At 58.6% G+C, this 15,274-nt stretch overlaps 1 protein-coding gene across 3 annotated transcripts; it reads left to right on the top strand.

Annotated features, from left to right (window-relative positions):
• The first annotated feature begins 649 nt into the window (after positions 1–649).
• Positions 650–13,200, top strand: MST1R (macrophage stimulating 1 receptor). 3 transcript variants are annotated; one of them, XM_040995017.1, is made up of 21 exons: positions 650–1,907; positions 5,022–5,210; positions 5,286–5,414; positions 5,591–5,761; positions 6,058–6,227; positions 6,436–6,440; positions 6,557–6,717; positions 6,813–6,949; positions 7,326–7,487; positions 7,581–7,674; positions 7,799–8,008; positions 8,098–8,244; positions 8,330–8,495; positions 8,639–8,740; positions 8,818–9,024; positions 9,345–9,425; positions 9,636–9,817; positions 9,948–10,057; positions 10,330–10,495; positions 10,873–11,009; positions 12,651–13,200. In XM_040995017.1, exons 1-21 carry the CDS (start codon positions 681–683, stop codon positions 12,904–12,906), a joined length of 4,209 nt encoding a protein of 1,402 aa, XP_040850951.1. In that variant the 5' UTR covers positions 650–680; the 3' UTR covers positions 12,907–13,200. The 3 variants fall into 3 exon arrangements, with proteins under 3 accessions (XP_040850951.1, XP_040850952.1, XP_040850954.1); XM_040995018.1 differs by lacking the exon at positions 8,098–8,244; XM_040995020.1 differs by lacking the exons at positions 5,022–5,210; positions 5,286–5,414.
• The last annotated feature ends 2,074 nt before the right edge of the window (positions 13,201–15,274 follow it).

Here is a 15,274-nt window from a genome sequence, read left to right as displayed (position 1 = left end):
AGTTGTGGCCCTCGAGGGCGTGACTGTCGCGTCGCCTCGGGCGCCGCAGTGTCCTGCAGGTGTGGGTGTGGCGGGCCGCTGTGCTCCAGCTCCTTTTCCCGTCACCGGGTGCTCACGAAACTCCGCCCTGAAGGAGCCGGGAGGCTGGCACACCTGCCGCGTTCCCCTTCTGTCTCGAAACAGCTCTGATCGGGCGCTCCAAAGGTTGGCAGCCACGCAGGGGCCCTCGCGCGCAGGTACGACCCTGCCTCCGCCCTGTTCCGGAGCCGGCAGGTACCAGCTTCGCCGGACGCGTTAGATCGTCCTGCCAGCGTCTCACCTGCACCCCGGTCCAGGTGTGTGCATTGGCGGGTGGCGTGGGAGTGCGGGAGGACCACTTGCCTTCGGGTCTCCTGTGCCCTCCTACACTGGTCCCCTGAGGGAAGGGGCGGGAGGAGGCCAGCCTCGGGAACGCCTGGCCCGGGCGCCCCGGGGAGCCCCGCCCCGGAGCCGGCCCCGCCCCGGCCCCGCAGCCCTCGGGGCGATTTCACTTGGAGCGGCGGCCACGGCGGCTACTCCCGGCCACGCGTGTCCTCCGGCCTTGACTGCTCCACGCTCGGCGAGGTTCGACTGCCCTGGGGACCGTCGGGGTCGCTGCCCACGCCTGGATTCGGGCTCCGCTGGAATTCCCGAGGGCTTTGATGGGGCACTTCCCTTGGTCTTCGGTGCTGCTGCTGCTGCTGCTCCTGCCCGTGGTGCCTGCAGCCGGCGCGCCCTGGACGTGCCGGCGCACCCCGTACTCGGCCTCCCGTGACTTCGACGTGAAGTACGAGGTGCCTAGCTTCCTGGCCGGTAGCCCTGTTCAGGCCGTGGCGACCTTCGAAGGCGGTGCGGATGGGAGTGCCGTGTTTGTGGCTACACGCAACCGCCTACAGGTGCTCGGGCCCGACTTACAACCCCTCCAGAGCCTAGCTACTGGCCCAGTCGGTGATGCGAGCTGCCAGACATGTGCAACCTGTGACCCGTGGCCACAGGACTCAGCAGGTGATACGGACATGCAGGTGTTGGTCTTAGAACCGGCACTGCCAGCGCTGGTCAGTTGTGGCTCAAGCCTGCAGGGCCGCTGCTTCTTGCATGAGCTGGAGCTGGGCGGGTCAGCCCCCCGCCTGGTAGCACCTGCCTGCCTCTTCTCAGCGCGCCGCAACCAGCCCGAGGACTGCCCAGACTGCGTAGCCAGCCCTCTGGGCACACGCGTGGTCGTCGTGGAACAGGGCCAGGCCTCCTACTTCTACGTGGCATCGACCCTGGACCCAGCCGTGGCTGCCAGCTTTAGCCCCCGCTCCGTATCCATCCGGCGCCTCAAGGCCGATGCGACGGGATTCGAACCAGGTTTCGAGGCACTGTCGGTGCTGCCAAAGCACCTGGCCTCCTACCGCATCGAGTACGTGCATAGCTTCCGCGCTGGAGCCTTCGTTTACTTCGTGACGGTGCAGCCGGCCAGTGTAGCTGAGGCGCCCGGGGCCTTGCAAACGCGCCTGGCGCGCCTGAACGCAGCCGAGCCCGAGCTGGGGGACTACCGGGAGTTGATTCTCGACTGCCGCTTTGCGCCCAAGCGCCGGCGTCGCGGTGCGGCTGAGGGCGGGCAGCCTTACCCGGTGCTGCGGGCCGCCCACTCGGCTCCCGTGGGCGCCCAGCTGGCCGCGGAGCTGAGCGTCTCCGAAGGCCAGGAGGTGCTGTTTGGGGTCTTCTCCACTGGAAAGAACGGTGGCCCGGGCATGGGCCCCAGCTCCGTGGTCTGCGCCTTCCCCATGGATCTGTTGGACAAGCTAATCGAGGAAGGCGTGGAGCTCTGCTGTGACTCCCCTGAGGGCCGCACCCTCCGCCGAGGCCTTGACTTCTTCCAGGCGCCCAGTTTGTGCCCCAACCCGGTGAGTGGGAGCTGCCCATCTTCCCTCCCAGGGAGGCATTGCGGTGAGGGAGACAGGCAGAGAGAAGCTTCTTCCAGCTGTCCAGTGTGCTAAGGGGAGTGGAATAAGGAATGGGCCAGGCACAGGGCACCCAGTCAACTCATCTCCCAGCCTGGCAGGTCTTGTGGTTGTTCTTTTGCTCTCCCACGCATCCTGGCCTCTGATGTTTATGGGTGCTTTCCGGGGTATGTGGGGGTGGGACTGTATCATGACTGAACCCAGCTTCTGTTCTCTGAGTGAAGTGAGAATGGGTTTGCCTTCCTCGCTGCCCACCCCTTGATATCCTCAGGGACACACACACAGACCCTGGTATACACGCAGCACACACACACACACACACCCCGAATATGCTCATGGTCATGAAACATACACAACTCCAGCCAGCTGCCTAGCCACATGGTTTCACTTTCCCAATCAGAGCACTTGCTTCCCTTGGCTTTCCAAAGGAGATAGAGCTGGCTTCCTCAGAGACTCTTCTGTCCTCTCCCATCTCATCTCACTCTGGCAGGTTCTGACGTGGAGTCTCCTAATTTTTAGCAGTGTAGGGACTGGGTAGTATTGTGGGCTGAGCTTAAATAGCCTGTTATCCACTGGGGGGGAGAGGGGAGGAATTGGGGAGACAGAAGGCAGCTTAACTGCAAAAATGTTCTGGAAGACTCGCCCTGGTGTTACGCAAGCAACTATAAACATTTGGGGATGAGTGAAGGAGGAGTTGGCTGGGATTGATTCCCGGCACCAAGTGTCTTCTGTCCCAGGCAAGAACATGGACCTGTGTTGAACTGGGCCCTGGTCACAGCAGGCCTGGCTCCCAGTTCTCTCCAGCCATGGCCTCAGGAAGAAACACACAGGACAGACCTTAGAACAGTCCTATCCAAGGCTGTAAGAGATTAGGCCAAGGGAGCCAGAGCATGGTTGAGTCTTCTGTTCAGCTGGCCCACAGCCACTGCTCTCAGAATCTCTGGTCACCTGTTCCCTGCTCTGACTTCTTTCATGATTCCCGTCTTAGTTCTGGAGACAGAAGGAGAATTTGGACCCAGTGTGAGGGCTGGATTTTCAGCCTCCTTTCCTCCTCTGGGTGCCTATGGGGTGGGAGCCCGGGCAGCCCTGCAGAGTAAGAACTTAGCCCCAAATCGGCTAACGGTCAGTGGGTCACAAGACAGCCAATAGCAGCACAACTGGGCAGTCTCCAGGAGGCCAATGCATCTCAGGCCCCGCTCACATGTCATCAGACCCTGATGAGTCATGTCTCTGCAGTGTTTGGGCTCTGGGTACGTGGTACCCTTTCTGGGCTCACAGTACTTGGCCTCAGAATGCCTGGGAGGCTCAGGGCTGGTGCATGGGACATTGGGATACTATGTGTTTCCAGGAGTCAGGGGGCTCCTAGAGAAGCTTGGAAACCCAGAGCTAAGATCCTGGAACAAGGAGGGAAGAGGCTGGGTGTAGCCCTGCCTGGGTTAAGGCGTCTTTTCAACCCCAGAGCCCCACCTGTCCCTGAGTCATGCTGAAAATACCTGGCAGGCTTCTGGCAGGTTTCCTAACTCCAGTGAGGACAAAGTCCCACTCCCTAACCACTTGGGCTATAGACCCCAGGGTGTGGAGAGTTCTGGGCCTAGGTCTGCACCTTTCCTGGGCCCTGGGGCTCCTAAAGTCCCAGGACGGGGACAAGCCTACATGATCTGCTGGAGGTCTCAGGGTTTCACCTTGAAATGTGTGCTCAGTGCTGGCAAGGACAGAGCACCCAAGACTGACTAAGGCTTGTCACCACCTGGCACCCAGCTCCAACATGTGTAATTCACACCCTGACTTCCTGTTTCTCTCTCTTTAAAGATTTATTACTATTTTTTGTAACAGCAAAGTCAGATATACAGAGAGGAGGAGAGAGAGAGAGGAAGATCTTCCGTCGATGATTCACTCCCCAAGTGAGCGCAACGGTCGGTGCTGCACCCATCCGAAGTCAGGAGCCAGGAACTTCCTCCAGGCCTCCCATGTGGGTGCAGGGTCCCAAGGCTTTGGGCTGTCCTCGACTGCTTTCCCAGGCCACAAGCAGGAAGCCTGATGGGAAGTGGGGCTGCCAGGATTAGAACCGGATTCCATATTAGGATCCTGATGCGTTTGGGGCTCCTTCCTTTTGAATCTTCTACCGGACCCATCCTGGGGACCCATCTTGGGGACACGAATGAAGCCTCCAAAACACCTTTCACAATGAGTAGGGGACTTAGTGTTCCCCAGCCTCTGGGGCCTGGTGCTCAGGCTTTAGCCCTTTTATACCTCCTGAGGGAGTGTGGTTTGCAGCCGCAGGTTCAGGAAGCCCTTTGGCGTCTCAGGAGGATCCTGTTATCTGTTCTGTGCTGCTCAGTTCACCTCAGGGTTGTTTAGCCAAGTTGGTCAGCGGGAAAGGTGAAGTTCTGAGGATACAGAGTTCACGGAGGTTCAGAGCAGAGCCAGCAGAGGGCAGCAGAGTACTCACGTTAAGGTGGCATATTTCAGGGCCTGGAGCAATAGCCTAGTGGTTAAATCCCTGGTCTTGCATGAGCCAGGATCCCATATGAGCCCTGCTGCTCCACTTCCAGTTCAGCTTCCTGTTGTGACCTGGGAAAGCAATGAAGGATGGCCCAAGTCCTTGGGACCCTGCACCTAGGTGGGAGATCCAGAGGAAGCTTCTGGCTTCGGATATGCTTAGCTATGGCCGTTGCAAAACGGCCACTTGGGGAGTGAGTGATGTGGTTGATAGAGGATATTTCTGTCTCTCCTTCTCTCTGTAAATCTGCCTTTCCAATAAAAATAAATAAATCTAAAAAAGAAAAAAATAGTCACACTCTTCCTGCCTGGCTTCTCTCCGGAGGGGCGATGACACTGACCCTCTTTGAAACTGCTTCCTCATGTACCTGCCTGAGGAGGTAAGGGCAGACTGGCTATAAGACTGAGTCACTTATCAGGGTGGACGCGGCAGGGGAAGGGTGTGAGGGAGGTGAGCTGGCTCCCAGCAGCTTGAGGCCACTGTGAAACCTGACAAAAGCCCCAAGGGGTCAGGGCACAGGGCTGACCCGATTCATTCCCTACCCTGATCCTCCCCAGCCGATTCTGGAAGCCCGCAGCCCTAACATCAGCTGCCGCCACTTCCCCCTGCTGGCCCGCAAAAACTTCTGGCGTGTGGACCTGTTCAACGGCCTGTTGGGAGCAGTGCAGGTCACCGCGCTGCATGTGACGCGTCTCGGCAATGTCACTGTGGCCCACATGGGCACAGCTGATGGGCGAATCCTGCAGGTGGGTCCCCGCAGCCCCCCGACCCAGGGTCTTCCCCATCCCCATTGCCATTTGCTCACAGCTCACCTGTCCCAGGTGGAGCTGGCTAGGTCACTCAACTACTTGCTGTACGTGTCCAACTTCTCACTGGGCAGCAATGGGCAACCCATCCAGCGGGACATCAGTCGCCTGGGGGACCACCTTCTCTTCACCTCCGGGGAGCAGGTGAGGCAGGAGGGGCAGGTGGGGCAGGCTTGGGAACAGGGCTGTCCCATCCAGAAAGGCACTGATAAACAGATGTCCCTAGGGCAGGGAGAGTGTGGGGTCTGGTTCCCTCTAGCCATACCCGCTGACTCTAGCCAGACCTGAGTCACCTATCTGCCTCTTCCCTCCCTCTCAAGGTCTTCCAGGTGCCTATTCGGGGCCCTGGCTGTCGCCACTTCCTCACCTGTGGACGCTGCCTGCGGGCCCAGCGTTTCATGGGTTGTGGCTGGTGTGGGGCCGTGTGTGGGCGGCAGGAAGAGTGTCCTGGCTCCTGGCAACAGGACCACTGCCCACCTGAGCTTACCGAGGTACAGGTTCCCTGGAAGGGCACAGGTGAGGGTGGGCCATGCTGGACCTTGCGTGGGAGTTAGCAGGTCCTGACTGTATTCTAGAAGTCTGAGGATCCTCCACAGCTATGGGGAGTGGGGGCGTTCTTGGCAGGGGCCATGTGGGGCACAGGCAAAGGCTGAGGCCAGGAAGTGCTCCAACAAGGACCAGCACGCGATCAGGGTGCTGGAGTGTGGATCGGTGACTTTGGGGCAAACGGGACTCTGTGAGCTCTATCTCTCACAAGGACTCAGTCTGTCTCTTCCTTCTGCTGCAGTTCTACCCCCACAGTGGACCTCTTCGGGGCAGCACCAGGCTGACCCTGTGTGGCACTAACTTCCATAACTCCTACCTACACCCTCCTGGCCTGGTACCCAAAGGAACCTACCAAGTCACTGTGGGCCAAAGTCCCTGCCAGCTGCTGCCCAAGGACACCTCCCGTCTCAGGTAACTGCTTCCTGGCCTCCCCCTCCCCTGAAGGAGGCGAGTCTGTTCTCCGTGAGACCCCATTTTCTGCTTAGCAGGATCAGGGGGCGGGGGGGGTGGGGACACAGGAGCAAGCTGCCGGGGTTCTGGTTGTTCTGGGCCTGGAGCGATGTTTCTGTCCCTCTTGGGGCCCGCATGTGCCTTACTTGTCCATTTAGTTGTGAAGCAGGCCAGGTCAGTCCTGCTGCTCTGGAGGAAGACATGGGTGGAGGAGCCCTGTGACAGGCATGTGACCAGGCCTGCGTGGTTCCTGGCTGACCTCCGGGATGCCCCCTGATGCTCCAGCCTAGTGCCCCGGAAGGACTTGACGGAAGAGCTTGAGTGTGAGCTGCAGCCCTTGGGCACCCAGGCAGTGGGGACGACCAATGTCAGCCTCGCCGTGACTGGCGTGCCACCAGGCAAGCCCTTCCGCATAGAGGGCACCTCAGTGCTGCAAGGCTTCTCTTTCATGGTGAGGGCCCCTGTCTTGGCTGTGCCCTAGGGCCCCTGGGTAGCCAGGTGGCATGGGAAGGGTCTGCTCCAGCCGAGACATCTCTGCCCACACAGGAGCCAGTGCTGACGGCAGTGCAGCCGCTGTTTGGTCCGCGGGCAGGGGGTACCTGTCTCACGCTTGAGGGCCGGGGTCTGTCAGTAGGCTCTAGCCGGGCTGTGCTGATCAATGGCTCCGAGTGCCTGTTGGAGCGGTAAGTGCCAGCAGGCAGTGGGATGGGGCGCCCTGCAGGAACCCTAGGTTCCTGTCAAAGTAGAAGGAATTGGGCTGGCTTACGAGATCAGCATGGGGAGCACAGTTCCCGAAGGAAGGGCCCACTGCCACCGCTCCCAGAGGCCAGAGACTCCAGTGGCTTTGGCCCAGGCAGTTGGGCAAGCTGATCCCCCAACCCTTCTGGAGATTTTCCTGGGACCATCCTACTTTCAGACAGAACCATGAAGGCTAGGTGCAGGAGCATGGCAGCAAATGAATGGGCACGGGGACAGGAGGACAAACAGGCTCCTAGAGGAGGTGGCCTGGCCATCACAAGGGCAGGGGTTGCCCCTGAGCCCATTCCCTCATTCCTGCAGGGTCAGTGAGGGGCAGCTTTTGTGTGCCACACCCCCCGGGGCTGCCACGGCCAGCGTCCCCCTTCGCCTGCAGGTTGGGGGTGCTGAGGTGCCTGGTTCTTGGACCTTCCACTACCGGGAAGACCCTGTGGTGCTAAGCATCAGCCCTAACTGTGGCTACACGTAAGTGCCACCCTCCCATGCCCTCTGGCTTCCAAGGAGTGAGGAAACTGGCCTAGAGAGCTCCTGAAACTTAGCACCCTAACTCCTCCACAGTGGCTCCCACGTCACCATCCTTGGCCGCCATCTGACTTCAGTCCAGCACCTGGTGCTGGCATTCCATGATGGGCAAAGGGCAGTGGAGAACGCGGTGAGCAGGCACTGGGCTGGAGGGAGGCAGTGGGAGGCTGTGTTGGTTCCCTGAGCTCCAGCCCCACCCCGTGTTGTGTGGAGGTGTCAGGGTGCCTGGCTGACTCTCACTTGTGTCCCAGGAGTGTGAGGGGCAGCTTCCAGAGAAGCATCGGTGCCAGCTGCCTGAATACATAGTCCAAGGTGCCCCAGGCTATGTGACAGGGACTCTGAGTGCCCGAGGAGATGGAGCTGCTGCCTACACCCTGCCTGGCTTTCGCTTCCTGCCTCCTCCCCATCCACCCAGTGCTGAACTGGCCCCCCTCAAGCCAGAGGAACGTGCCGTTAAGTTCGAGGTAGGTACAGGGGTAGGGAGGCTGGGAGAGCAGGGGGAGTGGGAGGTAGGAGCCGGACCCCTGGCTACTCTTCGCAACTGTCTGTGCAGTACATCGGATTGGGAGCCGTGGCTGGCTGCGTGGATGTCAACGTCACTGTGGGAGGTGAGAGCTGCCCGCATGAATTCCGGGGTGATGTGGTCATCTGCCCTCTGTCATCGTCTCTGCAGCTTGGCAAGGATGGCACCCCACTGCAGGTGGGTGACCTGTTGCTGCTCCTTCCGTGGGAAACAGGAGCTCAGACCCACACAGGCTGGCCCTGAGCTGCCCTCTGCCTTCTAGGTCTGTGTGGATGGTGAGTGTCGGATGCTGGGCAGAGTGGTGCGGCCAGGCTCCCAGGGCATCCCGCAGCGCACGCTCCTTGGGATCTTGCTGGCCCTGCTCCTGCTTGTGGCTATCCTGGCCACCACACTTGTCTACAACTATCGCTGGAAGAAGAAGCAGCAGGGTGAGCTTGTCACTTCCACTGTGATTCAATCTCTGTCCCAACTATGGTGAAATCTCTAAGACCCTGCCTGGGTTCTTCATGCCCTCTCAGTGGGCCTGTTAGTCACTTGGCAAGCTTGGCCCCTGGGGGCTGTCTTTCCACAGGGCATTCTCCCAATCTGAACAACCTGGTGTCCCTGGACCACACGGCTGGAGCCACGCCCTTGCCCCTTCTCCGCTCTGACTCGGACTACAGAAGTGGTGTTGGTGAGACGATGGAGGCACCGGAAGCTAGGGTTGCCCTTCCCCGCCCCCTACAAGACTCTCATTCCCTCTCCCCACAGCAGTTCCTGTCACTGGTGGTCTGGATTCTTCCACTGAGGTCCTAGGAGAATCCTTCTCAGACAGTGAGGATGGAACCTGTGTCCCCCTGCTGCGGGCAGAGTCCAGGCAGCTCAGAGCCCTGGATCCCACGCTCCTAGCCGAGGTCAAGGATGTATTGATTCCTCACGAGTGTGTGGTCACCCACAGGGACCAAGTCATTGGCAAAGGTATGGGGGTCTTGCAGGGCTGGGGCCCAGATGGCATCAAAGAGGATAGGGCTCCTGGGGTGGCTGGGAGATGTTGTGCCCATCTGTGTGGGACCTTGGGCACAGAACTGAACCCGAGCACCTGTCAAATAGTGATCAGGTTCTGCCTTGGGTGGGTTTCTGGTGCAGAGGAAGTGGGATGGGAGGGCCAGAAGCTTTGCTGCCTCAAGACTACTGCCTGTCTCTAAGGTTAGATTGGCCCACCCCAGCGCTCTCAGGTTTAGCAGCCAATGAGAGAGCTCAGGGCTCTATAGCTTCTGTCACCACCTCCCTCTTCCCAGGTCACTTTGGAGTTGTGTACCATGGAGAATACACAGACCAGGCTCAGAATCTAATCCACTGTGCCGTCAAGTCACTGAGTCGTGAGTGGGGCAGGGGCTGGCAGGCCAGGACAAGGGAAGAAGCCCCAGGCTGGGAAATCGTTACTCCTGCTGGGCCATCACCCCACCAAGCAACCCTGGGTGGTATCCCTGCCTCTCTTCTCCGCACCTGACCCCTGTAAAGCGGTCAAGGGCAGGGAGCCTGCCTGCCGTGGGCCTGACTTCCCTCTGTACCCAATTTTCTTCCTCCAGGCATCACAGAGGCACAAGAGGTAGAGGCCTTCCTGCGTGAGGGCCTGCTCATGCGTGACTTGCACCACCCCAATGTGCTGGCCCTTGTGGGCATCGTACTGCCCCCTGCGGGGCTGCCCCAGGTGCTGCTGCCCTACATGTACCATGGAGACCTGCTGCACTTCATCCGCTCGCCTCAGCGGGTCAGTGCCCAGTGGCCCTGGCTGGCTGGGTGGCGAGTGGGACAAGGGGAGGGGCTTGGGAAGCAGCCAAAGCTGGAGCTGCTCCGTTCTTGCTCACCCAACCCGCCTGTGCCCTGCCCGCCCCCACCAGAACCCCACCGTGAAGGACCTCGTCAGCTTTGGCCTACAGGTGGCCCGCGGCATGGAGTACCTGGCAGAAAAGAAGTTTGTACACAGGGACCTGGCCGCTCGGAACTGCATGTGAGGGACTAGAGGTGCCAGGGGAACAGCCAGGAGGCAGAGGATGGTGTTATGCTGCGGCCTGGGCTGCCTCAGAGTACAAGCCACCCCTTGTACAAGCCGCCTTTGACCTTTGCTGTGCAGCCCTGAGTGCGTCCTCTCCTCTCTGAGCCCCAGTTTTTTCACCTGCCCTTGGACTGGACATCATTATTCTGAATGTCTGTAAAGGCTCCAAAACGAGTGGGATCAGGATCTGATGGAGGCCAGTCCTAAGCAAGCTTGTCCCCTCACAGGCTGGACGAGTCATTCACAGTCAAGGTGGCCGACTTCGGGCTGGCCCGCGACGTCCTGGATAAAGAATATTACAGCGTCCGTCGGAGCCGGCACGCTCGCCTCCCTGTCAAGTGGATGGCGCTGGAGAGCCTGCAGACCTACAGATTCACCACCAAGTCCGATGTGGTGAGGCCTCACCTGCCCTCTACGCCCCGGGACCGTGGTGCCCTGTGGCACTTGACCTTGGCCAGTCAGCCGTGCATGACCTGAGCCTAGGTGATCCCCAGGCTGGGCAGTACCCATAGCTCTTGTAGCTTGTGCGTCCACTCCTTGGGCAGACAGGTGTGAGATGGAATGTGCTGCATGCTGCGGCTGGGGACACAACAGCTCTTCCCAGGCAATCCTGGGCCTGCCCAGCCCTGGCTGAGGTTGAGGGAAGTCTGGGGTAGGGGAGAGGAGTGTGAGCTCTGAGCAGAAGGTGGGGTCACCCATGTATAGCTGAAAGATTCCCTGAGGCAGAGATGCTGGGCTGAGTGCTGAATTTCCCCTCCCCCATCTCACAGTGGTCGTTTGGGGTGCTGCTATGGGAGCTGCTGACTCGAGGTGCACCCCCATACCTTCACATTGATCCTTTTGACCTTCCCAACTACCTGGCCCAGGGCCGGCGCCTGGCCCAACCTGAATATTGCCCTGATTCTCTGTGAGTATTTTTTTCGGGGGGGGGGGCAAGCCTGCAGAGGGTAGCACTAGCTCTAGAGATGGGGAGAGGGCAGGAGACAGCAGTACCCACTGCCTCTTTGAATTACAGGCTGGTTGACAGGATAGGCAGCCTAAGCAGGCCTCAGTTTCCTTCTCTGTGGATTAGAACCCACCCACCCCCAATACTGCACCCTTGCGCAGGGCGAGATACTGAGCAGGTCTCATGGTTGCCATGGGAACAGCATTCTGAACTCCAAGTCTGGGATGCGGCCAGTGATTTGATTTCCCAGCACCACCCTCCCCAGCTCCTGCTGTGGTTCCCATCTTTTCCACTCATGTAACCTCAAGGAAAGGTCCCATCAGTGCCCACCCCAGTCCCCTTGGCTCTGCGGAGGCTCTGTGGGGGGCCAATACCTGTGCCTTGAGGTGGTGTGGCGGCCACTGAGTTGCTGGCAGGGCCTATGGGGTGGGCCTGGTGCAGAGCTGTTTCAGCAGCAGGCATGCCTCCTCTGTGCCAGGGCTGCAAAGGGAGAGCAGGAAGAACCAGGTCACAGGTGTGAGTCAATGACTCCCATCGTAGGCTGAGTTCCAGTGAGGCCGTGAATAACCCTGTCCCTGGGTTTGCTCACCAAAGTCAGAGAGATTGACCACTCTACCTACCTGCCTACCTGTCTACCTGCCTCCAAGCTGGGCTCCCCAAGAGACATGGAGACCTATGTGCACAGTTGATGGGTAGACTGGGGATCAGGCCTGGCAGAGAGAGGAGTCAGCTTTGTAGCAGATCTAAGAGAAGCTGTAGCCCACCCTGAGGGACCTGCTTTGGCTGGGAGGTTTCTGCAATTGAGGCCCTGGGATCAAGTCCTTGTTTCAGGCCATTATCAGTCACAGGTCCCAGACTGTCACTGTAGTGGTGTGGTGTGGTGTGTGTGCATGTAGTGGGTATTTGTTTGGGAGGACAAACTTGAGGGTCACAGGGAGATGAGAAAGTGATCCGGGCAGGAACAGCACGACATCCATTACCCCACAGTAGCTCTGTTTCCTCCCTAGGCCTCAGTCTACCCGTCTGCAGGGTGGGGATGATGATGGTATCAGTTAGAGCCTGAGCACGCGGAGTCGTTGTGTGAAGGTCACAGAATGTGGAGATGATGTATCTCAGACTGCAACGTATGCGCCAGCACCAGCAGGCACACCGAGAGGGCCTGTTGGCAGGAGTGAGGGTGCACTGCAGTGGCCCCAAGTGTTTCCTCACTCGCCTGAGAGTCCTGTAGCACCAGGGCCAGGTTTTCTTCCCAGAAGATGTGTTCTAGGAGCCTGAGGGCTGGGCCCTGTATGAGGCCCTTCCTCAGGACAGGGGGCACAGGCACTTGCCCCAGGTCACACATCCCAGGCCACATGGTATGAGACCCAAGCTCTTCATACTTAAGGCCATCCAGGCTTTGCTAGGAGTATGGGGACTGTAGGACTGGACCAGCAATCTTAAGGCTGACAGAAGCTGGCCCTGAGGGGAGCATTCCTGGGCACCAGGCCATGCCACCCCTCCTCATCCCTACATGGCCCACCAGGGTTTAACTGCAAGTGAGTGGCCCAGACTCCCTGGGGTCAGTGTATCAGTGATCTCACTGACCCACCCCTCCTACTGCAGGTACCAAGTGATGCAACGGTGCTGGGAAGCAGACCCAGCGGCTCGGCCCACCTTCAGAGCGCTGGTGGGGGAAGTGGAGCAAGTTGTGGCCACACTGCTTGGAGACCACTATGTGCAGCTGTACCCAGCCTATGTGAACCTCAGCCCTGGCACCTCAGGGGAAGTGAAAGTGCTCCCGGAACAGCCACAGTCCCCTCTGGTGCACAGAGACACATGGCGGCCCCGGCCCCTCTCAGAGCCACCCCTGCCCACATGACCTAAGCCCCTGGGCAGGCCTGTGGAGGCCGGACTTGCTCAGCAGCCTTAAGCTAACCCCAAACTCCCTTTGGGCCAGACCACAGAGGGCATGGGACCTGCGGGATGGCAGGAGGACAGTAAAGTACCTTGGGTCCCTCCCTCCCCAGAGAGAACCAGAGAAGGTCATCTGTTTGCAGTGTGTATTTATGGAGTGCTTGCTGTATACCTGGCCTGCTGGATGCAGGGCATTCAGCCAGGACCAGAGACTCTGACTTTTGAACCAGTGAAGGAATAAAGGAATATTTAAATACAACTGTTGAAGTATTTAAGTACAAGTATGAGAGGACATAACCTGTTTTGGGGCATGGGAGGGGATGCTTGGGAGAGGTGAGTACAAAGGCAAGGGGGAGCCTGCTGAGAGGTGATATTCCTGTTGAGGCTTCAGCTGCTGGAAGTAGGGTTGTTGGGGGGGTAGGGAAGAGCGTCTGCAAGGCTCTGGGGTGACAAATAGTCAGCAAGAAGGCTCCAGAGAACTGGAAGGGAGGCAAGAAGTGGATGTAGGTCATAGGACCCTGGGAACGACAATGGTGTAGCCCATAGCAGTAGTCTGACTACTCAAGCATGCAGCAGCCAGGATGGTCCCTCCAGGGCCCAGGCACCATGATGGCACTTTCCCTATGCCTCTCTCTCCTCCAGGGCACCTCCATTTGCAGTCCCAGCCCTCCATGCCATGAGCACAGCATAGAGCCTTGCCTGCCCTTCAGCCTTGCCAGTGTGGTACCAGCTGCCTGGCAAGAGATGGGCTGGCAGCAAGGCCTCAGTGCCACACTTTTTTTTTAAAGATTTATTTTTATTATTTTTTTAATTGGAAAGGCGATATACAGAGAGGAGAGACAGAGAGGAAGATCTTCCATCCGATGATTCACTCCCCAAGTGAGCGCAACAGCCGATGCTATGCCGATCTGAAGCCAGGAGCCTCTTCCGGGTCTCCCACGCAGGTGCAGGGTCCCAAAGCTTTGGGCCGTCCTCCACTGCCTTCCCAGGCCACAGGCAGGGAGCTGGAAGGGAAGTGGGGCTGCCGGGATTAGAACCGGCGCCCATATGGGATCCCAGCATATGCAAGGCGAGGACCTTAACCACTTGCGCCACCGCGCCAGGCCCAGTGCCACACTTTTTTTTTTTTTTAAAGATTTATTTTTATTATTTTTTAATTGGAAAGGCGGATATACAGAGAGGAGAGACAGAGAGGAAGATCTTCCGTCCGATGATTCACTCCCCAAGTGAGCGCAACGGGCCGATACTATGCCGATCCGAAGCCAGGAGCCTCTTCCGGGTCTCCCACACGGGTGCAGGTTCCCAAAGCTTTGGGCCGTCCTCGACTGCTTTCCCAGGGCAGTGCCACACTTTTAAGGAACCAGCTTGGAAGTACCACTGCCCACTCATCAAGGCCAGTATACAACGTCCTCTAGAGGACTGTGTGGTCCCTGCTTCCTTCCCCCATGTGGCTGCTAGGCCCAGGAAACAGGTCACTGTATCTCCTCTACTTCATTCGGGACAACCACAGCCCTTGGCCTCCATCCCTCCAGCTCACTGTGCTCACCAAGTCCTCAGCTCCATGACCAGGGTCTGCAGGGTGAGCTCCCTGCTTGGGGGGCGGGGAGGAAAGTCTTCTTGGGACTGGCACTGCCTAGCTCTTCTCCACTCACTCTGCACCTCAAGTTGAAACAGCCCTGGGGATCCTAAGGACCCTCTGGACAGATAAGGAAGGCTTACAAGGGGACTCTTGGCAGAGTGCAGGGGTCGCAAGATTGGGGGCTGATGAACTGAAGGGGCAGATAGACTCTGTCCATCTGTTCACCTCTACCACCTGACTCAGTGCCCCTCAGGGTGGGCCCATAGGAGGCTGTGGCCAAACTTGGTGGCCTTGTCCCTTTGAACATGTGTGTAACAAATGTGTTATCCTACTGGACCCACTGACACTAGGACAGAGGTAAGATGAGTATCCTGGAGCATAATTAGCAGCTGTGGTCTCGGCACAGTTAGAAAGGGGTATCTCCACCCCTCCAACATGTAGCTATCACACTTTTAAAAAAAGTTTTTAAAAAGATGTATTTATTTGAAAGTCTAGGACCTGCACAGTAGCCTAGTGGCTAAAGCCCTCGTCTTGTATATACCGGGATCCCATATGGGTGCCGTTTCATGTCATGGCTGCTCCACTTCCCTTGTAGCTTCCTACCTGTAGCCTGGGAAAGCAGTCAAGCACGGCCCAAAGCCTTGGGACCCTGCACCCAAGTGGGAGACCCTGAAAAAGCTCCTGGCTCCTGGCTTCAGATCGACTCAGCTCTGGCAGTTATGGCCACTTGGGAAGTAAACCAGTGGATGGAAGA

This window comes from Ochotona curzoniae, unplaced genomic scaffold (genome assembly GCF_017591425.1).
Source record: "Ochotona curzoniae isolate NIBS_2020 unplaced genomic scaffold, NIBS_Ocur_1.0 contig_908, whole genome shotgun sequence".
Lineage (NCBI taxonomy): Eukaryota > Metazoa > Chordata > Mammalia > Lagomorpha > Ochotonidae > Ochotona > Ochotona curzoniae.
Note: the sequence above shows the minus strand (reverse complement) of the source record. Positions and strands in the feature narration are given on the sequence as shown.